The 25,516-nt window shown below is 43.2% G+C and overlaps 1 protein-coding gene across 4 annotated transcripts in view; it reads right to left on the bottom strand.

Moving 5' to 3' along the window:
- Positions 1-25,034, bottom strand: part of LOC139473473 (protein arginine N-methyltransferase 2-like) — a 29,870-nt gene extending 4,836 nt beyond the window's left edge. Inside the window, exons 1-9 of one of the 4 annotated variants that reach the window (XM_071256067.1) lie at positions 24,920-25,034; positions 23,746-23,919; positions 23,343-23,432; positions 18,854-18,925; positions 12,564-12,680; positions 11,045-11,209; positions 8,031-8,206; positions 6,796-7,062; positions 3,563-3,725 (exon numbers count right to left, since the gene is read on the bottom strand). In XM_071256067.1, the coding sequence (XP_071112168.1) occupies positions 3,563-3,725; positions 6,796-7,062; positions 8,031-8,206; positions 11,045-11,209; positions 12,564-12,680; positions 18,854-18,925; positions 23,343-23,432; positions 23,746-23,919; positions 24,920-25,027 (1,332 nt within the window). In that variant the 5' untranslated portion in view covers positions 25,028-25,034. Of the gene's footprint in view, positions 1-3,562; positions 3,726-6,795; positions 7,063-8,030; positions 8,207-11,044; positions 11,210-12,563; positions 12,681-18,853; positions 18,926-23,342; positions 23,433-23,745; positions 23,920-24,919 lie in introns of those variants that run through there. The other 3 variants (XM_071256069.1, XM_071256071.1, XM_071256070.1) reach the window with 3 other exon arrangements.
- Between the last annotated feature and the right edge of the window lie 482 nt (positions 25,035-25,516).

Consider the following 25,516-nt stretch of genomic DNA (forward strand, 5'->3'; position numbering starts at 1 on the left):
TCATTTTTATGTATTTTGGTTCACTGTCGACTTAAGAAGGAATTATTTGTGAGTACAATTATTAGCAGATGTGTTTTCAAATATCAGCTGTAATTTATTTCTTATGTCTACAGATGTGTAGCAATAGAATTTAGTTGCCACAAGATATTTTTTTCTAGGTACCGTATTTTCTCGAGTATAGTGCGCACCCATGTATAATGCACACCCCCCTCTAGCGGGTTCAATATTTTGGAAAAAAAAGAAATTTTAATATTATGCGCAGAAAGAAATTACACCGTACCCTTTCAGCAAAGTCCGGCAAACGAACGGGTGCTGAGAAACTTCGTCAGTACAAATTCGAAATTTGAGATAAAAAATCACCAGACATGTTTACTTACCGTTTAAATAGTATTTATTGTTCTGCTAGGCATTGTTTTATATCTAGGGATTAAGATTACCTTGTGTATTTTCTCGTAAACTAAGCCGGAAACAGCAATCAGCTGTACACACGTTTTCTTGGAATCGACCGGTGACTGGTCAAGACACACCCAATGATATAACTTTATAGGATTTTTAATGCAAGGATCGGCAACAATTGTATTTGAAACTATTTTATTTATCAGGAATAATATATTCCATTATTTTCTCAATTATATGCAGCCTTTACTAAACATATTTAAAATAATAATAACCCTAAGCGAAGCAGCTGATCGCTATTCCCGGGTATTATTTTTTACATGGAACATGTGTGACCAGTCACCGTCAAGGCTCACGCGCACGTGATCACGTGAGCGCGAGAACTTCATGTTGACATAGAATCGTCAAACAAAAACAAATATGACTTTTAACGAGTCAAAGTATGTCATTTATGATATATGTATCCATTCTCTGTCAACTAAAGTTCGTTTCAAGGCGTCAATAGCGGTATTCTGACCGTGGTTGCTGTTAATAACGGTGAGTTGTGCGATCGATCTTCCGATCACTTCACACACGATTTCGCCGAAATTGATAAAAACAATATTATAAGGAATTTTGAATAAAATTAAGGAAATAAGTTACAAACATAAGTCCAGATATACAAAGAACACTTTTTATAGACAGACAGTGTAATTACATGATTATTTTGCGTACTTCAGTATGGATTTGTTGACATGGTATTTCCGGTGTTTCGTGCTGACGGTAATGTCTTTCCATGGGGGAAAAAAACATCCAAACTCATAATTCGTGTATAATGCGCACCCCCTTCTACACAGCTGTGTTTTTTGGAAAAAAAGTGCGCACTATACTCAAGAAAATACGGTGGTCATTTGGCTCTCTCTGAATTTTAGACAGTAGACAAACTGCAATTTAAGTCGCATTGGCTACCGTTTTAGTCACAACTTTGATGCCTGTCAATAAGTGTTCAAATCACATAGTTTTTCAAAAAGAAGTTGAGAAATAACCCTCCAAACTTAGTCCAAAGACAGATGTTTTATTTCTACCAACCTGCTGTGCACTGTTTGGTCAATTCTTGGAAATCAGCGAGAGAGGTCATTTCTTGGAAATCAAACATACCATTTCCATTGTAAGGGTGATAGGTTATAGAAATAGTTATTTAAAATGCTAAACGAATATATTTCTACAACAAACTTTATGAATTAACATTCTACTATTTATTTTGCATGTGTAGTTTGTCAGCAATTACACCCAGTAATGAGTATATAATAAAAAATCAAAATAAACGCCACTCCACGCACATCTTGGATGTGGCAGAACTTGACCTACATCACAGGTACTCACACTTCAAAGCTGTTTACATTTTCCGTGCCTCAGCAGACAGGTTACAAAGCAAGATGACAACCCCGATCTATGATGTGGTTTAACATTAACCTGTAGATTCACTGGGAATGAGCCTGCTGGTACAATGTGATTACTAATAGAACTGGAGTATGGCTGAACAGCCGTTTTTTTAAGCTGCAGACAAGATGCTTTTATGGCTGCAGAGAAGCCGGCTATTGTGACATGAGGAATCTGCATGATTTTATCTGTCAATTTGAAGTTTTCACGGATTCATGCAAGCACGTGAAAGAAAATTATTGTGACTATCGTGGCCCAGAAACAGTGGTTCGTGTATGATTTTCATAATTGTGCATGTTCTGAAATGAATCTCATCAGATAACTTGCTATGATCAAGGGTGCTTTGACTTCAGTGATGTCAGGCTATAGTTTTCACCTTTGAGTGTTTTCTGATGGACTTTTACATCCTCTCCTGCCAAATCCTTACGGTGGTGGTAGACGGAGATGTCAATGAATATCACAAAAAGGTTTGTTAACAACATGTTGTCATGAATAAAGTTTCTTCAAACATGTTTTTTAATGTTTTATCATACTGTCATTGTCAGTTGTTTCAATGAGGAAATAGCCTGTTCCGATTCTGGTCGCCATAGAATGTCCCTAACAGTTTCATAAAAATTTCATATGTAGGGAAATGATATGCCTTCGTTAAATTTTGCAATGTCATTAACGTAGCAGTCAGGGTTGCAGCCTAGAATGCCAAAATCATCCGATATCAAACTACCGTTTATCCTCTATTAGACGCTAGGCCGTCTATTAATTTCCCAAAAGCCTTTGACTCAGCATGTTTTAGAGACCTGGCTTGAATTAGAGACCCAGCGTGTAATAGAGGAAATATAGATATGTTTTACAGTTCATGTGGGGGTGATCAATTGGCAGCCATTTTTTATGAATCAATATGTAGGCTATCGATGTATTCATACGCACATTTTTTGTGTTAAAAGGCTTAATATATTTGAAAGAGGTTTCTGTAGCTAAAAGGAAACCTGTTTTTAACCAATAAGAATCAAGCATTCATCAATGTCATGGTAGCATCACAAATATCCTTGTTCATGAATGGATTTACTTTCAGTCTTGATCTTCAAAACCTGCTGGTGACACACATTTCCCGTGAAGTTCGTCATTGCCAAGTGGTGCATTGACTAACAACTCATTCAGTTGCCACATGGTCAAAGACAGATGAGCCATGGTTTACATAAATAGAGATGTCACACTGTATTTACGTCAGAATGATACAGACACTTATGTAATAATTTGTACATAATCAAAATGTTAAAATACCAAATATTTGCTAAGCCCACATTTAACTGCTTTCAAAGACAATCCCAAAGTTGTATTGTTGCTATACCAGTATAAGCAGCTTGAAATATGAACAAGAACAACAGAAAATACACAAGGAATCCAGGGATTACTTGGGTGCATGATTCCATGATATTACTGCCAAACTGGTGTTCACATTGCTTTTTATGTATTATTATAAATATTTACAAAGTCAGTTATTTAACGCACTGCATACTTTTAACAAATAGGAAATAACATATTTTCTAAAAGGTTTCATCTAATACTTTCAGTCAACCGCTTTAAGTTTTCTCAAGACTTTCTCCACCCCATGTGTATCATTGAAAAGACAAATGACAGTATTAATTTTGGTGTGATTGTGATGTCAAAAGAAAGAAATTAGATGTGCAAGCGTGTCCCAGCCATGGAAAAAAATGATGCAACCACCTTCAACTTTGTACCCCTACTTTACCTGATTTGTTTCATTGGTGATGTGATCAAACTTAAGCCGGAATCTGAGATGCCGCCGCCACTCTGGGTGTCGTGTAAGCGTTGCCACTCCCTCCAGTCGGTCCTTTGATTTCACGTCTAGTGGAGTGTCCAACATAAACAAGTTCTGCTTCCAATGTGTCAGGCTGAAACAAGAAGAAGTTGTTTGAAGTTAATATTCTTTGTATCTCTTCAGCATCCAGGGCACGGCATGTTCCACTACTATATGTGTTGTTGTAGTGTAGCATAACCTCTGGGTACAGGATATTTCTATTTTCATTTGAAGGGTAAATTCAAAGGGAAATACCTTCTCCTGGCAGTGTGTGACGTAAGTGAGTAGCCTGCCCCAGGTGTTTAGCTGTGTCGTAAGTGAGTAGCTTGTCCCAGGTGTTTAGCTGTGTCGTAAGTGAGTAGCCTGCCCCAGGTGTTTAGCTGTGACGAAAGTGAGTAGCTTGTCCAAGGTGTTTAGCTGTGACGAAAGTGAGTAGCTTGTCCCAGGTGTTTAGCTGTGTCGTAAGTGAGTAGCCTGTCCCAGGTGTTTAGCTGTGTCGTAAGTGAGTAGCCTGTCCCAGGTGTTTAGCTGTGTCGTAAGTGAGTAGCCTGTCCCAGGTGTTTAGCTGTGACGAAAGTGAGTAGCTTGTCCCAGGTGTGTGACGTAAGAGAGTAGCCTGTCCCAGGTGTTTTTAGCTGTGTTGTAAGTGAGTAGCCTGCCCCAGGTGTGTAGCTGTGACGTAAGTGAGAAGCCTGCCCCAGGTGTATGGCTGTCCCCAGGTGTGTAGCTGTGAAGTCAGGGAGAAGCCTGCCCCAGGTGTGTAGCTGTCCCCAGGTGTGTAGCTGTGAAGTGAGTGAGAAGCCTGCCCCAGGTGTGTAGCTGTCCCCAGGTATGTAGCTGTGACGTTAGTGACTAGCCTGCCCCAGGTGTGTAGCTGTGACATAAGTGAGTAGCCTGTCCCAGGTGTGTAGCTGTGAAGTGAGTGAAAAGCCTGCCCCAGGTGTGTAGCTGTCCCCAGGTGTGTAGCTGTGAAGTGAGTGACTAGCCTGCCCCAGGTGTGTAGCTGTGACATAAGTGAGAAGCCTGCCCTAGGTGTATCGCTGTTCCCAGGTGTGTAGCTGTCAGGTAAGTGAGAAGCCTGCCCTAGGTGTATTGCTGTCCCCAGGTGTGTAGCTGTGACGTAAGTGAGAAGCCTGCGCCTGGTGTATCGCTGTCCCCAGGTGTGTAGCTGTCAGGTAAGTGAGAAGCCTGCCCTAGGTGTATCACTGTCCCCAGGTGTGTAGCTGTCAGGTAAGTGAGAAGCCTGCCCTAGGTGTATCACTGTCCCCAGGTGTGTAGCTGTCAGGTAAGTGAGAAGCCTGCCCTAGGTGTATAGCTGTCCCCAGGTGTGTAGCTGTCAGGTAAGTGAGAAGCCTGCCCTAGGTGTATCACTGTCCCCAGGTGTGTAGCTGTCAGGTAAGTGAGAAGCCTGCCCTAGGTGTATCACTGTCACCAGGTGTGTAGCTGTGACGTAAGTGAGAAGCCTGCCCTAGGTGTATCACTGTCCAAAGGTGTGTAGCTGTCAGGTAAGTGAGAAGCCTGCCCTAGGTGTATCGCTGTCCCAGGTGTGTAGCTGTCAGGTAAGTGAGAAGCCTGCCCTAGGTGTATCGCTGTCCCCAGGTGTGTAGCTGTGACATAAGTGAGAAGCCTGCGCCTGGTGTATCGCTGTCCCCAGGTGTGTAGCTGTCAGGTAAGTGAGAAGCCTGCCCTAGGTGTATCGCTGTCCCCAGGTGTGTAGCTGTCAGGTAAGTGAGAAGCCTGCCTCAGGTGTATCACTGTCCCAAGGTGTGTAGCTGTGATGTAAGTGAGAAGCCTACCCTAGGTGTATCACTGTCCCAAGGTGTGTAGCTGTGATGTAAGTGAGAAGCCTGCCCTAGGTGTATCACTGTCCCAAGGTGTGTAGCTGTGACATAAGTGAGAAGCCTGCTCTAGGTGTATCACTGTCCCCAGGTGTGTAGCTGTGATGTAAGTGAGAAGCCTACCCTAGGTGTATCGCTGTTCCCAGGTGTGTAGCTGTGATGTAAGTGAGAAGCCTGCCCTAGGTGTATTGCTGTCCCCAGGTGTGTAGCTGTGACACAAGTGAGAAGCCTGCCTCAGGTGTATCACTGTCCCAAGGTGTGTAGCTGTGACATAAGTGAGAAGCCTGCTCCAGGTGTATCACTGTCCCCAGGTGTGTAGCTGTGACATAAGTGAGAAGCCTGCCTCAGGTGTATCACTGTCCCCAGGTGTGTAGCTGTGACATAAGTGAGAAGCCTGCTCCAGGTGTATCGCTGTCCCCAGGTGTGTAGCTGTCAGGTAAGTGAGAAGCCTGCTCCAGGTGTATCGCTGTCCCCAGGTGTGTAGCTGTGACATAAGTGAGAAGCCTGCCCCAGGTTACAGCCGTGATATTGCTGGAATATTGCTAACCTCACTCACTCTCACTGTATCGCTGTCCCCAGGTGTGTAGCTGTGACATAAGTGAGAAGCCTGCCTCAGGTGTGAGCTGTGACATAAGTGAGAAGCCTGCTCCAGGTGTATCGCTGTCACCAGGTGAGTAGCTGTGACTTAATTGAGAAGCCTGCCTCAGGTGTGTAGCTGTGACATAAGTGAGAAGCCTGCTCCAGGTGTATCACTGTCCCCAGGCGTGTAGCTGTGACATAAGTGAGAAGCCTGCCCCAGCTGTATCGCTGTCCCCAGGTGTGTAGCTGTGACGTAAGTGAGATGCCTGCGCCAGGTGTGTAGCTGTGACCTAGGAATGATTGTGCGATTGTTGGGAGTTGACCTTGGAATGATTGTGTGGTTGTTGGTAGTTGACATGGGAATGCTGGTTTAACTTGATTCTATTGCACAAAACAGATGTCATATTACACAGTTCAAACAGCTATCTTTAGGGGACTGTTGACATTTCCAAATCCACCCTTTTCTGTTATATGAAAAACCAGTGAACACACCTGCAGAAACCAAACAATGAATGCGACAAACCAAACAATAACATTTCTGCATGTTCTTATTTAAATCCCATATCTTTTCATACTTCTGGGCATGCTGAGATACTCAAATTTTCTATTTATTCTGCCGATTCCACAAGGCATAGTTCCCCAAAGTTATCAAGGTTAAAGTCTTGGAACCTGGAGTCTAAAGGACACCAACAGCTACAGTGCTACAGAATTGGCTACAACACTAAACAATCAGCTACAATGTCTTACTCATGATCCGGTCCGGTGTTCAGGATGGTCATTTTCACCCCTGACCCAAGCCCCTTGAAGTCTGTCTGGAACCAGGTACAGAAGCCATGGAGCTGGCCATCCTTGGTTATCTGGAATTCAAACTGCTGTGCGATCTTCTCCAGGTCCTCAATGATGACTGTGTGAAGGTCAAGGGAAAAGAGCTCGGTCTCCATGGCAAGACACTGCTCCCTCTGCAGGACATAGTTGTGGTATGGTTTCTCAAAGAACTCACTACTGGCAGGACCTCTGAAAACACAAGCAATAGCTGCATGGTCCATGATCCAAATGACAGAAACCTAAGGATGATCATCATGTGATGTGAAAACATTTACTTAAACTGTCCAGCCTTCTTGGTCTTCATGTGTGGATGTTCTGTTTAAAAATAATTACAGATGTATAAACATTTGATACATGCTGTCTTATCCCAACTCATTGTGACAGATATTTTACATTGGTGTCAGAATGACTAGCACTATTTACAGAGGCCTACATTGAGTTGTTGTTGTTGTTTGTTGTTTAACGCTGCACTCAGCAATATTCCAGCCAGAAACAGGTGTTCTGTAAATAATCGAGTCTGGACAAGATTATCTAGTGATTGACATCATGAGCATCAATCTACTCAATAGGGATATGATGACACGAATCAGCCAAGTCAGTGAGCTTGACGATCTGATCCCTTTAGTCACCTCTTACAACAAGCACAGTCGCCTTTTACTGCAAGCATGAGTTGCTGATGAGCTATTCTACCCTGGATCTTCACGGGTGCCTACATTGAGTTTCACATGGGCATCAAACAAACCCATGACTGAGAGGGTTTCACTAATCTTTGCCATCAGTCAGTCACCCCTTGTTCCTCCCACGACTCACACAGAACAAGATTCTGGGTGGCCAATACATTCAGCATTGTCTTCATACTTGGTTTACAGGTCCATAGATGCAAAAGTTCCCAAATGTTGACAACAATAAAGAAAAGCCCTTTTTCCCCATTAATATGTAAATAAATACAAAATCCACTGAGGGCATACATTTTAAACATACGGCGGAAGAATTTGACTGCAGAAAGGGACAGTTTGTCTTCAACATGTCTTCAACATAACTTCAGCATATCAGTCATGAATGTATGTAACAAAGCAAGCCACAAAGGAGGATCAAACATGTACATATATCTTTTTTTTATTTTCCCTTAACCTTGCATAAAAATTAATTGGTCTTACTTGAGAGATGAGAAGTCAAAGCTGTACTGGTTGTCCCAGAACTGTACCAAGTCCCTGTGTTTGTCATGAGCCATGCATGGCACCAGGTACAGACTAGCCCGGGACGGCCACATCACACCCTCACTCTTCAGGAACTTGTCCCGAGCAATAATCACAGACTCAATCATCATTTCAAACTGAAACAGTGAAAGTGGCATGACAAATCAGTATGTCACCTACTTTGTGAAATATGACAAATCTTTTCAGAACTTATAGTTCCAGTACAACCCTTAGCAGCATGTGACAATACATTACTGCATGGTCTGTAGTCATGACAGTAAAGACCGGCAGAAGGTCCTCAGGTCCACAACAGCATGTGACAATACATTACTGCATGGTCTGTAGTCATGACAGTAAAGACCGGCAGACGGTCCTCAGGTCCACGACAGCATGTGACAATACAGTACTGCATGGTCTGTAGTCATGACAGTAAAGGCCAGCAGACAGTACTCAGCTCCTTGACAGCATGTGACAATACAGTACTGCATGGTCTGTGGTCATGACAGTAAAGACCGGCAGACGGTACTCAGCTCCACGACAGCATGTGACAATACAGTACTGCATGGTCTGTAGTCATGACAGTAAAGGCCAGCAGACAGTACTCAGCTCCTTGACAGCATGTGACAATACAGTACTGCATGGTCTGTGGTCATGACAGCACCTTGGCAGCATGTGACAATACAGTACTGCATGGTCTGTGGTCATGACAGCTCCTTGGCAGCATGTGACAATACATTACTGCATGGTCTGTGGTCATGACAGCTCCTTGACAGCATGTGACAATACATTACTACATGGTCTGTGGTCATGACAGCTCCAAGACAGCATGTGACAATACATTACTGCATGGTCTGTGGTCATGACAGCACCTTGGCAGCATGTGACAATACAGTACTGCATGGTCTGTGGTCATGACAGCTCCTTGACAGCATGTGACAATACATTACTGCATGGTCTGTGGTCATGACAGCTCCAAGACAGCATGTGACAATACATTACTGCATGGTCTGTGGTCATGACAGCTCCTTGGCAGCATGTGACAATACATTACTGCATGGTCTGTGGTCATGACAGCTCCTTGACAGCATGTGACAATACAGTACTGCATGGTCTGTGGTCATGACAGCTCCTTGACAGCATCAGAAAGTGTCAACTGTCCTGCAGTCCTTGCTAAACTGCCCAATAGTTAAGGTATCTTAAGGACAAGTAGAGATTTGCCATTATTAAGGGTTTTGCTATATGTTATCATTATGAGGACCAGTGGACAAAAACAGTTAAGTTTCTATTGCTGCTTTTAACAGATGCATAAGACTGCATCCAATAAGCATACAAACTGTGAATGATAAGAACACTATACATCTTGAGTCCAGGGGGTCTTTTGACAGTTTTGAATCATTTAAACTAATTAAGAGTGTCGATTGCATACTACATACTGACATTTTAAGTGACATTTTATTTTGGTAAGAAATACATTCAAAGTGAATAATTCCCTAAGTCACTTTTCCTCAAAATAACATTGAAACTCCTGCCCATAATCAGCTTAAGACATCAGGACAATTATATGACACGAATAACCTTTTGGTAGATGTTGTGAGGAATGCCACATGTCACAGGCTGGGACCCTGATGTTCCTGCCTTGGACCTGGTAAATTCCTGACAGTTTATGTGTAATTTGCTTCCAAGGATGATGTTATTTACAGCAGAACATGGTCCTAACCAACGCAGCTATAACAAACTACAAGTTCATCAAAAGTCCCTCCTGCTTTACCATATATTATCACATTAAGTTTACAGTAGCAAATACTATTAATAACAAATTAAAGGCTAACGCGAACTGATATTTCACCTAAAACAGACCTAATAACAATATGTTCTAACAATCAAGGCCTCAGTACAGCTTCAAAAAGTTTTATGGTTGACATGTGGAAAACATTTCCAAATTTGATGCATCAGTGACAAAAACGATGTACGATGCAATGCCCTACTTTAACTTGTACCTCATGTTGTTTTTTCCAGGTGAGCAATTGATTTGCCTTGGCATGCATTTGTAAAGGGTGCCACCATTAGGGCAGAAGATGCTCACCTTTTTGTGAATACCTGGTATCATCTGTCTTTGACAATGATTCATAAACACTTCTCATGACATTGTGGAAACTGTCGGCCTCATGCCGAGATTGTTGATGAACATGGACAGGGTTTTGTCACTTTGTTTACAAAGGTCATGAATTGGTCCAGGTCAGTTAAAATCAATGATGAATCTTACAATTTGCATGTACTTATCCCATCAAAACAGACCACATACAGATTATTGAACCTCCATTTGCAACTATCAGCAGTGAATGAATAATTATATTAGTCGGTGACACATCAACATTATCACCAGACATCAGATTGACTCCGATGGTGTCAACTTTTAACATAGAACAACACTATTGAAACACGTACATCTTGCTACATATATGGCACTACAACAGATAAACATATATGGCACTACAACATAGACACATATGGCACTAAGAGAAACATGGCACTACAACAGACACATATATGGCACTACAACAGAGACACATATATGGCACTACAACAGACACATACATGGCACTATAACAGAGAGACATATATGACACTACAACAGACACATATATGGCACTACAACAGAGGCACATATGGCACTACAACAGAGACACATATATGGCACTACAACAGAGACACATATATGGCACTACAACAGAGACACATATATGGCACTACAACAGACGCATACATGGCACTACAGAGACATATATGGCACTACAACAGAGAGACATATATGGCACTACAACAGACACATATATGGCACTACAACAGACACATACATGGCACTACAACAGAGACATATATGGCACTACAACAGACACATATATGGCACTACAACAGAGACACAGTACAAGCGTGTATGTCATGTTTAAAGTCTGGTTAGTGTGTGCATAACGTACCAAGAGGATTGTACCCATCCACTCTGAAATGATCAGATCAACTTCATCATCCAGATGAGCATCCTCAATGTAGCTGCGCTTGACACAGATGATGTCCTCAAATCCGTTATCACGGACAACACCTTCAGTTTTCTCCGCCATATCACTGGCCTCTACAGCATACACCTGTTGAATACAGAGGACAGCAGCATGGCAACTGTAACTATGGTAACGGTAGGTTGCAGGTTTGAATATGAGACATGTTCAATTTCTAATCAGAACTGGAACCACACTCACTTAAACAGGGCTCCAGATAATCTTTCAGCATCAGGAGTACTTACTCCTTTTTATTTCAATATAGGAGTATTGGCAAAACTACATAGTACACCTAAAGTACTGAATGGAACTTAATGGATAAATCATGTGTTTCATTTTAGATATGCACCACAGCATTTCTACTCTCGTGTCAACAGGTCATTAAACAATACTTTTTTTTCATTGTAAATGGATGCCTATTGTACAATGCGCACCCCCCTCTAGGGAAAAAAATGAGAATTATGAGGAGATGTTTCTTTACAATGTATCCTTTAAGTAAAGTCAGATAAACAAACAGTTGATAACAAACATGGTTAATACAAATTTGAAATTTGAGATAAAACATCACTAGACATGACAACTTATAGTCGAACTTGTATTTCCAGTTCTACTAGGCATTGTTTTATATGTAGAGATTAAGGTTGTATTTTCTCGTAAACTAAGCCAGAAACAGCAATCATTTGTACACATTTTCTCACTATCTACGGTGATTTGGTAAAAATTTACACAATAATATAAGTGAAAGAAGTTTGAAGCAATGCTCTTGAGAAATGTACCTGAAACTATTATGTTATCAGGAATAACATAGTCCAATATCAGGGTACTCGCATTATAGTGGCAGCTTTACTATATATACTTAAAATAATAATAACCATAAGTGTAGAAGTAACTTTTATTGAATAATATAAACAGTCACCGTTGAGTCTCTCGCGCTTGCGCTTGTGAAAACCATATATTTACATATATCAGTCCAACTACAACAAATATGACTTTTAACGAGTCAAATTATGGCATTTTCTGTCGACTGAAGTTTGTTTCAAAACATTGATAATTGTTATATGACTGTGGTTGCTGTAAATCATGGTGAGTTGTGCGATCTCCATTCATTTCATACACGATTTCCCCCAAATTAATGCAAACAAAATTGCATGAAACTTTGTATAAATTATTAATATAGGTAACAAACATGAGTCCAGATTTTCAATGAAAACGTTATGTTACCAGACAGTGTAATTACATGATTAATTTGTGTACTTCAGTACGGATTTGTTGACATGGCATTTCCGGTGTTAGTGCTCATGGTAATGTATTTGCGCTGGGGATAAAAACTCATTTTAACGAGTATAATGCGCACCCCATTTACACAGCTTTTTTTTAAAAGTGTGCACTATCCTCAAGAAAACATGCTGCTTGAAATCAGAAAAGTAAAATCCTAGATATTTACGTTACGGATCCTCACATTACTCGAGTCCAGAACATCGGAAGACATCGTGGGTCTGAGACGGCACGTGGCTCTGGCTCTGGGTCTGAGACGGATCGTGGCTCTGAGACGGGCTGGTCTCTTTAGATGCAGTAATGCAGGGTAAGTAAACAAATATAAAAAATATCTAGGATTTTATTAGATTTTTTACTTATCCTACATTTCTCCTTAATACATCTTTATTTGACGGAATCAGTGGAGGGTATACCTTCAGATGTGGACTTTCATCTCAGGACTTGGTCAATCATCGGCTGTGTGGTCGGCAGAAAATGACCAATCCGTAGATGGGAACCAAGAGTCAGGTATGCGGTGTGTCCAGGTACGACACAGCCATAGACGATAACCTTACTCAAGTTAAAGTTGTAGACTGACGTACCGAGCCGTATGTGTGGGGCATGAACCTTCTACTTCAGGGCACTTAAGCCAGGGGGGGGGGTCGAGAGGTGTGTAGTAGAGGTGACCTGTTGGGCCTCTACTAACGGACCAAAACTATGCGTCCAAATGGACGTCTCGCAGGTAAGTGACTGGCGAGGACGATCGCCAGAAGCACTCTTCCATGTTGGCACGTAAAGAGCAGTTGCTGTGTAGCGCCATGGTGGAGGCGACCGCCCGGATCTGCAGGTTGTTGGAGCGTGGGGGGTCCAACCCTGTGGCCTCGTAGGCCTGGAGAATGATGGCTCATAGCGAGAAGGCGATCGTGTTGCGGTTGACTTCCACTCGAAAAGGTCGCAGATACAGGTATAAAGAGGTGGTGGCGCTGTCTACGGCATTCCTTGGACGACGGATGTTACAACGGAGCACAGCCAGAGCTCTTGTTCATCTTCTGCGCCCAAGATATTGGAGGGATGAGGAATGATCAATCAGGCTGATCTGGCAGCTGTTTTTTGGCAATGAAGTCCCAGCACAGTCCGCAATGAATGACTTCATGTGCTCTATGCGCAAAGCGAACACGCATGACGTCCAGAGCATGTAGCTCACTGACATGGGCTGCTGTGCTGAGCCCAAGGAGGAAGACCTTTTTTCTTTCGAGGGGCTCGAAGGGCGCTTCTCTCAGCAAGCTGAGAATGACATTCAGGTACCAAGCTGGTGTACGAAATTTCGCCTTTTGGTCTTCCAAAGGAGCAGAGCCTGATGATTTTCATCATGCGCTTATCTTCTGGAACTGCCAGGACGGAGTTGAGTGCCACAAGGTAGGTCATGATGGTACTACCCTTGAGTCTATGCATGTGGCGAAGATAGAGCAGGAACTCGGCCAGGAATTGAGGCGATGAAGTAGTGTGGTCTTGCCCTGCAAAAGTGGGGTCCTTTCCCCTGCAAAAGTTCTTGAAGGATAGCCATTTGCCATCATAAAGGTTCCTGTTGGTTGGGCGATGAGCCATTGTGATGGCCTTCGCCAATCTGGCTGAGTAACCTTTGGTGTTCAGTGCTCTATGTAAATGGACCAGATGTAAAGACATAGCTTGTCTGGTCCTGGGTGTGACTGCCTGGGTGTGGCTGCCTGCTGTGGATGAATCAGCGGGTTTGGCCCTTCTGGGAGTGGCCGCGGGTCGGTGTCGGCTAATTCTCTGACGAACGAAGCACCCGCCGGCCACCAGGGCGCGAACAAAGTCAGATTGAGGCTCTGCGTCGATTTGGTCTTCTGGATGACCCTGTGGAGGAGTACATGTGGCGGAAAAGTGTACGCTTTTAGTCCTTCCCAGGGGACGCTGAAGGCGTCGACTGCCCAAGCCAGGGCGATCCGATACCGGCCATATTATTGTCAGTATCTGGTAGCTCTGGCTGGTAGCAAACAGGTCTATGTTGCTTCCACTACGTGAGAGCGACCTTTCCTGGCCAAGAAAGCGCATCCATGAGGGTGTTGCGACTTTCCGGAATGTGTTGGACCTGGAAATGGATCCCCGGGATGATCCACCAGGTGAAAGAAACAGAATGTATGTTGAAGGAGTGAGAGTGAGTGAGTCGTTCCTCGTTCCATAGACACCAGATGATGGTTATGTTGTTGCCGGGCGTGTCTGATGGCCTGTTTCAAATGAGCAAGAGCCAGTATAAGCGTCACCAGTTTGAGGTTGTTGATGTGCCAAAGGCGATGATGGCAGACCACAGCTCCATTTGATTCCACTGTCCACCACCGTAGAAGCTTTTGAGGTGATCCAGGAGGACGATGGACATCGAGGGGTCCTGATGCCTGATGTTGGGAGCCAGGAACATCTGAACTGGGCGTAGTTGAAGCCTTCCTCTGTACGTCAAGTCCTGCTCTGAGGTTAGGAGGCCCAGGAGGACATGTATGCGCTCCCACTGATACCTGGGTACAGACAGTAGATCGAGCTGTGTCTGATCGAGGTTGTGTATCATCCTTTGTCTGTCCAAGTCCTTCTTGGGGACAAGGATGATAGGTGAGTAGAGGCCTGGTGTTATGGCTGGAACATGTACAAACTCTATAGCCTCCTTGGCCAACAGCGACAGGATGTTCTGGCATAGTAGCTGCTGTTGAGTGGGGGGGTAGACGTCCGCTATGGGGGACGAGGTGGGTCGTCTATAAGTTTTAGCTTGTACCCGTGTCGGATGATGTTGGTGACATATGGATCCCCAGGATCTCCCAATTTTTCCAGAATCGACACGGTCTCCCACCGATTGAACTTGGAGGGCTGTGGGTGGGAGATCCCAGTCATGCATGTCTGACGTTTTACTTAAAGTCCATGCTGTCACCACTTCCTCCCTTGGAGTGGCCACGGTGGGACTGATTTGAGCCTTTGCCTCTGCCTCTACCTTGAAAGGTTGAGGTGGAACCCCACCCTTGGGCCTGGATAGTGTTGTGTCGCGGCTGGTTAGAGCCAGATTGGGACGACTTAAGAGAGGCTGGCTGTGATACCCTAGCTAGGGACATGAGAGCTGTCTTGGGCTAAGGCTGAAACTCGGGAGTGGGTCCTGTCAGAGGAAGACCAGGGTTGACGGAGTATGTCTCACTTAACTTCGGGGTCCCAATCCAAGCAAGGCTGCCAAGGCTGAGTTCAATCACAGCGGCACACATATGGGAGCACATATGCTCGACCTTTTGTTGGAGGTACCTTCAGAAGGTGGTTAGGTGGTCTATCGGGTGCAGGTTATCCTCCTGGAGAATGGCTCTGGAAGTCGACGCCATGAGCGAGAGTGGCTTAAGAGAGCGACGACTCTCAGTTTCCACGTAAGTGAGTTTGTTGTCTGAAACTTGTACTGAGGTGGGACGATTGGACCCCGTCATGCAGATCCTCGTCTGACTCATGGAGGTGGTCCGCGACCTGGAGAGAGTGCATCGTATAGCCGCTCCATTTGTAGCGTGGGGCTCAAAAGGACAGTGTCAGTGAAAGCTTGCAAAGATCCTCATCCAGGGCCAAGATCATGTCCTTGATCAAAGGGTCCGGTGGGAGTGAGGTAGGGTCCGTCGGTGGGAGTGAGGAGAAAGGCGTCCATCAACTGGGACATAGGTGGGGGCGCCTGTTGGAAGCCATAGCCCAAGGGCATCTGTCAGATAGACTGGATAGGCGCCATCTGGTAAGAGAGAGCCACACCTGGTGTCATGGTAGTGGCCACTGATGTAAAGACAGATGTAGTGGTGGTCGTCAGAGTGCTCTTGGTAGAGACTGAGACCGGAGGGGGGCAACATCAAGGTAACAGTGGAGGCCGGGGAGTTTGTGTCCGAGGTAGCCGACAAAGCAGCGAAAGTAGGCGAATTCTCGGACATCTTACACTGCAGTTTCCTTAGCTGCTTACACTGCAGTTTCCTTAGCTGCTGCGATCTCTGCTTTTGTGACACACAGGCATATTGCCTAAAAGCTGTGGGGAAAAGTGGGAGACAATCTTTACATCGAGAGGCCTGGAGGCCCAAAGATTTACAATTAAGGCACAAAGGTTGGGGATCCCACGCCGACATATTACGACGGCACTTGGAACAGGATGGCATGTTATCTGCAGTGAAGCAGTGTAAAATCACAATGCATCCCTACGCGATTATTTATCCCATTACATGGGTTTATGAAACAAATATTACGACAAACATAAGACAACGTACAATGACAAAACAATGTACATGTACTTGCAAAGGTACAACAATGGTGGGGTACCAAGCAAGAAGGATGTAGAACATCAGGCAGTTCATAACTCGTGGTCACGTAAAATATTCAAGATAGACACTTCAAACAACAAAACACCCGGGTTTACCATTGTTTTCTTTTTTAAGAAAATGCCAGCAGGTGTCAAAAAGTTTTAAAACATTTTAAAACAAACAATGTACAAGATACAAACCGTATGCACAACACAAGCACAATGAGCATTAACTCAAGAAGCAAAACATGTGAGGGTTATGCTAGTGATGTGAGGAGTGAAGAGTAATGTGAGGATCCATGACGTCACTTCCCTTGGTCAAGTGGGAGCTGTGTGATAGGGTTGGCCTCTCAGCTAGTTGAAACAACTTCTTAAAGCAAAGATCTTCACACAGCTCTAATAATATGCATTAAGTAATGCAGGATAAGTAAAAATTCATAATTGTTTAGAAATATGTTTATAAAGAAAGATGTATTCTGTGATGTGTATCTGATACATTTTATAAATTATCCCCTACCGTATCATGCATAATTTTCATCAGTACATACACCGATACAGCCTTTATCTGGAGCCCTGCTTAGGGTGACAAATGTCTATAAGCATTAGTTTTAGGCTGAATGTAAACAATGTCTCAGGTAATGACCGTGGTTGGGAACTATGCTGCTTTTAGGACTATTCCAACAATATCACTGAACATGCTGAAAGGGACACCAGAAATGAGCATCAAATATTGTACCTCAATCCTTTGGCATGAGGAGTGAATACTCAAACCACCAGGCTACCCCACCACCCTTATGTAATGAAGTTTGGCAAGTCTATGTATATTTATGTAGATCATAAACACATACCAGTCCTTAAAGAATTCCAGAGTGCATATTGTCCTCAGAAATACTTTTTAGGAAAATTATGTAATTTGAGAAAATGAATTAGTATGATCATCATCAAAGCATTTCGACCTTGTGTATTACTTGTCAAAAGTTCCTATGTGTAACTGATAAATTCATTTGACATTAAGACATAAATTTGTATTCGTTCTTGTAATGATCAATACACAAAGACAATGCTGACAAAACAATGTTGACAAACATCAGCCACATGATTGGGGGAGAATTCAAGTCTTGCACAATAGAACTGATGTATAGATGTGCTTGTGTGTTGTTATGTGTGCAATATTCCAGCTACATGTATATGACGGTGTCAGCAAACCTGACCACACGATCCCATCTGTCGCCTCTAATGACAAGCATTGTCGCCTCTTACGGCAAGCATGGGATGCTGAAGACCAATTCTAACCAGGATCTTCACAGGTAAATGCATTGATGTATAATTTGGGGAAGATGTAAAACAAGAGCAAAATGTACAACTTGGGAAAAATGTACAACTTGGGAAAAATGTGCACCGTGGGGAAAATGTACAACTTGGGGAAAATGTACAACTTGGGGAAAATATACAACTTGGGGAAAATGTACAACTTGGGGGAAATATACAACTTGGGGGAAATATACAACTTGGGGGAAATATACAACCTGGGGAAAATGTACAACTTGGGAAAAATGTACAACTTGGGGGAAATATACAACCTGGGGAAAATGTACAACTTGGGGAAAATGTACAACTTGGGGGAAATATACAACTTGGGGAAAATGTACAACTTGGGGGAAATATACAACTTGGGGGAAATATACAACCTGGGGAAAATGTACAACTTGGGAAAAATGTGCACCGTGGGGAAAATGTACAACTTGGAAAAAACGACAAAGTCATCCTTCAACAGTAACTTCAGTTATCATCACCCAAAAGACTTAGAAAATTTCATTTTGATGTGTTGTATTTGATAAAAACCTGTGATGAGGCTTTGCACTATCATTACCAAAACAAATGATCTGATCTGGAACAGTTGGGCTGGTAGATTTCAGAATTACTGTCCTGTTTCCAATACATTGAAAATTGTCAAAAATGCATGTTTCATCCCCAAATATCAAGACAGAAAGTATATATTTGTTAAGTCACATTCAGAATTGCACATCATATTTTCACAGACCCCCTTAAGGGACTGATTTGTTCTGAATATTATATCTGTATTTTTTACTTGATATTTTAATAGTATCGATTTTACATTAATATCTGGAATGATTGATCAGATAAAACAGTGATTTAGTTACAAACAGCATCTATACCTTCTTTGGATTTCCATACTTGGCACACATGAGGCTGAGGATGCCTGACCCAGAACCCACATCCAGAACTACCTGTTGGCAGAAGAATGCAAGTAGTAACTTCAACCTAACAACACTCACACTTGGCACACGAGAGGCAGAGCAGACACACAAGGGGCAGGTGGGAAGGGTGACTGCATACCAGGCGCCTGTGGGAAAGATGATGTCATACAAGGTGCAGGTGGGAAAGATGACGGGACGGCATACCAGGTACAGATTGGAAGGATGACATCATACCAAGCCCCTGTGGGAAGGATGATGTCTTACCAGGTGCAGGTGGAAAGGATGACATCATACCAAGTACCTGTGTGAAAGATGATGTCATACCAGGTGCAGGTGGGAAGGATGACATCATACCAAGCACCTAAGGGAAGGATGACATCATACCAAGTACCTGTGGGAAGGATGATGTCATACCAGGTGCAGGTGGGAAGGATGACATCATACCAGGCACCTAAGGGAAGGATGACATCATACCAAGCACCTAAGGGAAGGATGACATCATACCAAGTACCTGTAGGAAGGATGATGTCATACCAGGTGCAGGTGGGAAGGATGACATCATACCAGGCACCTAGGGGAAGGATGACATCATACCAAGCACCTAAGGGAAGGATGACATCATACCAGGTATCTGTGGGAAGGATGATGTCTTACCAGGTGCAGGTGGGAAGGATGACATCATACCAAGCACCTAAAGGAAGGATGACGTCATACCACGCACCTAAGGGAAGGATGACATCATACCAGGTATCTGTGGGAAGGATGACATCATACCAGGTGCAGGTGGGAAGGATGACATCATACCAAGCACATTAAGGAAGGATGACATCATACCAGGCACCTAAAGGAAGGATGTCATCATACCAAGCACATAAAGGAAGGATGATATCATACCATGTATCTGTGGGAAGGATGATGTCATACCAGGTGCAGGTGGGAAGGATGACATCATACCAGGCACCTAAGGGAAGGATGATATCATACCAAGCACCTAAGGGAAGGATGACATCATACCAGGTATCTGTGGGAAGGATGATGTCTTACCAGGTGCAGGTGGGAAGGATGACATCATACCAGGCACCTAAGGGAAGGATGACATCATACCAAGCACCTGAGGGAAGGATGATGTCTTACCAGGTGCAGGTGGGAAGGATGACATCATACCAGGCACCTAAGGGAAGGATGACATCATACCAGGCACCTAAGGGAAGGATGACATCATACAAGGCACCTAAGGGAAGGATGACGTCTTACCAAGCACCTCAGGAAAGGATGACATCATACCAGGCACATAAAGGATGGATGACATCATACCAGGCACATAAAGGAAGGATGACGTCATAGCAGGCACCTAAGGGAAGGATGACATCATACCAAGCACCTAAGGGAAGGATGACGTCATACCAGGCACCTAAGGGAAGGATGACATCATACCAGGCACCTAAGGGAAGGATGACATCATAGCAGGCACCTAAGGGAAGGATGACATCATACCAGGCACCTAAGGGATGGATGACATCATACCAGGCACCTAACGGAAGGATGACATCATACCAGGCACATAAAGGAAGGATGACGTCATAGCAGGCACCTAAGGGGAGGATGATATCATACCAAGCACCTAAGGGAAGGATGACATCATACCAGGCACCTAAGGGATGGATGACATCATACCAGGCACCTAACGGAAGGATGACATCATACCAGGCACATAAAGGAAGGATGACGTCATAGCAGGCACCTAAGGGAAGGATGACATCATACCAAGCACCTAAGGGAAGGATGACGTCATACCAGGCACCTAAAGGAAGGATGACGTCATACCAGGCGCAGGTTGGAAGGATGGCATCATAGCAGGCACCTAAGGGAAGGATGACGTCATACCAGGCACCTAAAGGAAGGATGACATCATACCAGGCGCAGGTTGGAAGGATGGCATCATACCAGGCACCTAAAGGAAGGATGACATCATACCAGGCGCAGGTGGGAAGGATGACATCATACCAGGCACCTAAGAGAAGGATGACATCATACCAGGCACATAAAGGAAGGATGACGTCATAGCAGGCACCTAAGGGAAGGATGACATCATACCAAGCACCTAAGGGAAGGATGACGTCACCAGGCATAGGTTGGAAGGATGACATCATACCAGGCACCTAAGGGAAGGATGACGTCATACCAGGCGCAGGTTGGAAGGATGACATCATACCTGGCACCTAAACGAAGGATGACATCATACTAGGCGCAGGTGGGAAGGATGACGTCATACCAGGCGCAGGTTGGAAGGATGACATCACACCAGGCACCTGAGGGAAGGATGACGTCATACCAGGCGCAGGTGGGAAGGATGACATCATACCAGGCACCTAAGGGAAGGATGACGTCATACCAGGCGCAGGTGGGAAGGATGACATCATACAAGGCGCAGGTTGGAAGGATGACATCATACCAGGCACCTAAGGGAAGGATGATGTCTTACCAGGCGCAGGTGGGAAGGATGACGTAATACCAGGCACCTAAGGGAAGGATGACGTCATACCAGGCGCAGTTGGGAAGGATGACATCATACCAGGCACCTAAGGGAAGGATGACGTCATACCAGGCGCAAGTGGGAAGGTTGACGTCATACCAGGCACCTAAGGGAAGGATGACGTCATACCAGGCGCAGGTGGGAAGGATGACGTCATACCAGGCGCAGGTGGGAAGGATGACGTCATACCAGGCACCTAAGGGAAGGATGACGTCATACCAGGTGGGAATGGTGTTACAGGCGTTGTCTTAATGGGGGCTGGTGCTCCCGTTGCAGGAGTGGGTGAGTGAGTATGGTTTTACGCCGCTTTTAGCAATATTCCAGCAATATTCCAGCAATATTCCAGCAATATCACGGCGGGGGACTCCAGAAAAGGGCTTCACACATTGTACCCATGTCGGGAATCGAACACCAGACTTCGGCGTGATGAGCGAACGCTTTAACCACTAGGCTACCCGACCGCCCCCTGTTGCAGGAGGCAGCAGGAGGACTGGAAGGTAGTCCTAGTTGACAAACACAGGCCTCGTGTATGGCACAGTCACAGTCATGTGCAACTGTACACACAGATTATCGGAGACAAAATTTCACGGGTGAAAACTGTCATCATCCGACTCCTGGCATTCCTGGAAACATTCCAATCAGAGAGCAAAACTACATACCCCATGAAAGCCTGTATACCATCAGTAAAAATCCGAGATGGTTGTTACTGACCTGATATGAGACCGTAGACTGTCAGTAACAGCCATTTGGGATTTTCCAACACCCACCTCACTTATTTCACATGAAAGTCTGATACGGAAATTGATTCTGTCATTCGACACTGTTTTGAGGTTAAATATCATTAATTTTGATGGGCAAGGACATTAATGGTTTTTTTTTATCACTTTGTAACTTTATTAAAGATTATACAAAGTTAAAATAATCAACAAGGTTTGGCCGCTGAGGTTTGAAGAGTAGTCTCCCTTTGACCCTTAATGTCTTAGGTTGTAGGTGTTGTTTTGAGCTTTAAGTTTTGACATGACATGTATGACAAAGATACCAAACAGTGTCAACTTTTCGGCATGATAAATTTGTTATGGTGTCATATCAGGTTAGCATAAAAATATTCACCACAAGACTGATCTGCATTGCAAGTTTCATCCAGAAGTTCTGCACCAGTAATTGAAAACGGATGGCTGATGGATGGACATGGTGATCGCTATATCCCCAGCGCCCCCCAAAGGAACAAGTGGGTGGAGCAACAATCTTCTAAACATAGTATCTCAAATTCAATGAAAGAGATACAATATTGGTAATATCACCTACATCTCTGTATAAGAAATGCAGTAAAACATATAAATACACAGATCAGCATGACGAGCAGACGTGAGTGAGTGAGGGAGTGTCATTGTATCCTGACGACCGGTAAAATAATCAACAATGGATGACAACTGTTATGATCCTTAGGATGAAAAGCAATCAGCCCACTCTCTGACCACCTGGTCCTCTTTAGGGGCCAGTTCAAAAGTTTGATGTCCGATAAAAAACTTAAGTTTTAAGACATATCCCCTAATCCTCAACATAATTCTGAAAATGTTGAATTTCTGGGTTTAGTGGCCTCGAACGGCATATGAATGGAAACAGGATCTGTTCAATCCCGTTACTATATAAGATAATGAGAAATCTGTTAAGTTGATTTTGTCTGATGGAAAACATGTAGGGCCATTAACCCCACCCCAGAGACCTCTCACACAGCCACACCTGAACTAAAGGAATTATTTTTTTATCCAACATCAAAATTTTGAACTGCTCCCTTAGACAGTATAGGGTACTGGAGGCCTGTTTTGATCTAGAATTGCCATGGTATGGCGTGGTCAAGATTAGGATTTTGTCAAAATGACATATAAGCATGCGGTTCAAAAAAGTCCAACTGACCTTATCTTTAAGGTGCTCTGCATTCCTCTGGATAGCCTTTTGGTAACACAAGTTTCTGGGACGGTCGCTGAGCATTTCATGATGAAGTTTCTACAACAGGTGTAAAGATTATAGTTCATAGTGTATCAGAGTGGTAGTTCTGATAACACAGATTAAAAAATTATATCATTTTCTTCTTTATTTTAAGAAAGACATTGTAAACATGTAACAATGTTCAGTATTGTTACCCTTAATCAGTAAACCAATCTTCCATTATAATCATCAAGATCTTGTTATTTTCTGTATCTCTACTAAAATGATTGTTATTTCTAAAAAGAATGTTCTAAAATGGACTACATCTTGGCCTTTATCATATAATAACTCTGTCTTTAAATACTCTGATGCCACATAAAAAAATTCTTACCAGGCTACCATAGTTACCAAAATATTCCTGATCTTGCCAGAATATTTCTTGTGTTGATGTGTAAGTCAAATGATTGACAGGTACGTATCCTTGGCAACCATCCTTCTCTCCCCACCACCAGTCACCATTAGTTTTCTTGAGAATACAGATCTTATCGCCAGTTACGAAAGACAGCTGGAAATAACAAGATGTAGTTGATTTGTACCAAGTGAACTTCCAGGTATCTAACAATCAGTACCTGTATTCAAGGTATTAACACCTGCGGATGAGAAAATACCTAACCTGGTTGAAACACCTGAATAGCTGTATAGCTATATCTCATGCAACATGGCACTTAGGGGAGTGGTCGTTTATTATGTAGGGCAGGATGGTGTCAGGAAGGCATCATATTTTCGCTTATAAGACTCCCCTATAATACATGACCAGTCTCTTCAGCATTTGTAAAGGGCAGAACATTTTCTTTTAATCCTTTATTCAAAGTTTGATTTCTGATTCTTCAACATTCCAAGACATATATTATAAAACAGTGAGTAACTGAGTTGGGTGAAACACAGCTTAAACAGTATTCCAGTTATATCATGGCGTGTCTGCTTAATGTGGGGGGAAAGCCCAACGTGATGCAGGTCTCAGACATTTACCACTTTGGTGAGCACGGGTATGAACCAAGTTCACAATCGGGGCGAAACCCGGGATTCAAACCCACGATAATAGCTTTATGGCTTGCCAAAGGGACACAACTCTGCATGTTGAATTGTGGCGCTGGGCCACCTGTGACCCCTCCAAAGAAATAAACACTCGCTGACACTATTATGACTAAATGATCCAATTCAGTGAGTGAAAGAGGGAGAGAGAGATATACACGCAAGTATCCTTGTCAAACCTAGGGAACACCAGATCACCCAAAATGACCATGGCGACCCATTGTTAAACAAATGTATTAATATGTGCCTCAAATTTATTTGAAATGTTTGGGTGTCTGGTTTCAAATATGTTTTTCTGTACCAGCGACAGTGCCTCCACTCGAGTATTGATACACATGGGTAACACTATAAAGTAGATCGGCAACAAACTAGTCTCATGGTCACTGAAAAATGTACAATTTATTATACCTCCGCGTTCACGAATACAATGTACTAGTCTAATTACTCCATTGTTCACAAGTACCATTAGTTACCTGGTCACGACCAAGTCCTTTGAAATTGGACAAGGCGTAAACAAGATCTGAAATCTGACATTCTGTGCCGTTTTCTACATCTTGTTTTTCTAGCGACCCGCCTTCCATGTGGCTTGATGAGTATTTTGGCGAAGTCTAAGGGAGGTAACTCTAATGTTGAACGTTTACATGCGTCCCACAAGTTGAGTAGTGGCCAGACCCTGAAACTGCCGACATACACCGCCCCATAGTAGAACAAAGCAAACTTAGATTTTCTCCATGTTTTTGTATCCAACAGAATTAAAAATGATGGTTGTTGTCAAATGTTTTGGTAGCAGATACTGCTTTTGTTTCAAAATGCTCATTTCTGTTGTAAAAATAGAGAAATAATAAAACGTCCCCTAAAAAGGTGGTGTATGCATTGAGTCCTAATTTTTTTTAATCATTTATGTTATAGTTTACACATAGTAGACTTGAATTATTGTTATTATTATTATTATTATTATTATTATTATTATTATTATTATTATTATTATTAATATTATTATTATTATTATAGCCTCTCACAAATTGAGTTATAAGTAAAAATAAGCCAAACATTGGTAAATTTCGCTCTAT

This window comes from Haliotis cracherodii, unplaced genomic scaffold (assembly GCF_022045235.1).
Source record: "Haliotis cracherodii isolate W230 unplaced genomic scaffold, xgHalCrac1.p SCAF_29, whole genome shotgun sequence".
Taxonomy (NCBI): domain Eukaryota; kingdom Metazoa; phylum Mollusca; class Gastropoda; order Lepetellida; family Haliotidae; genus Haliotis; species Haliotis cracherodii.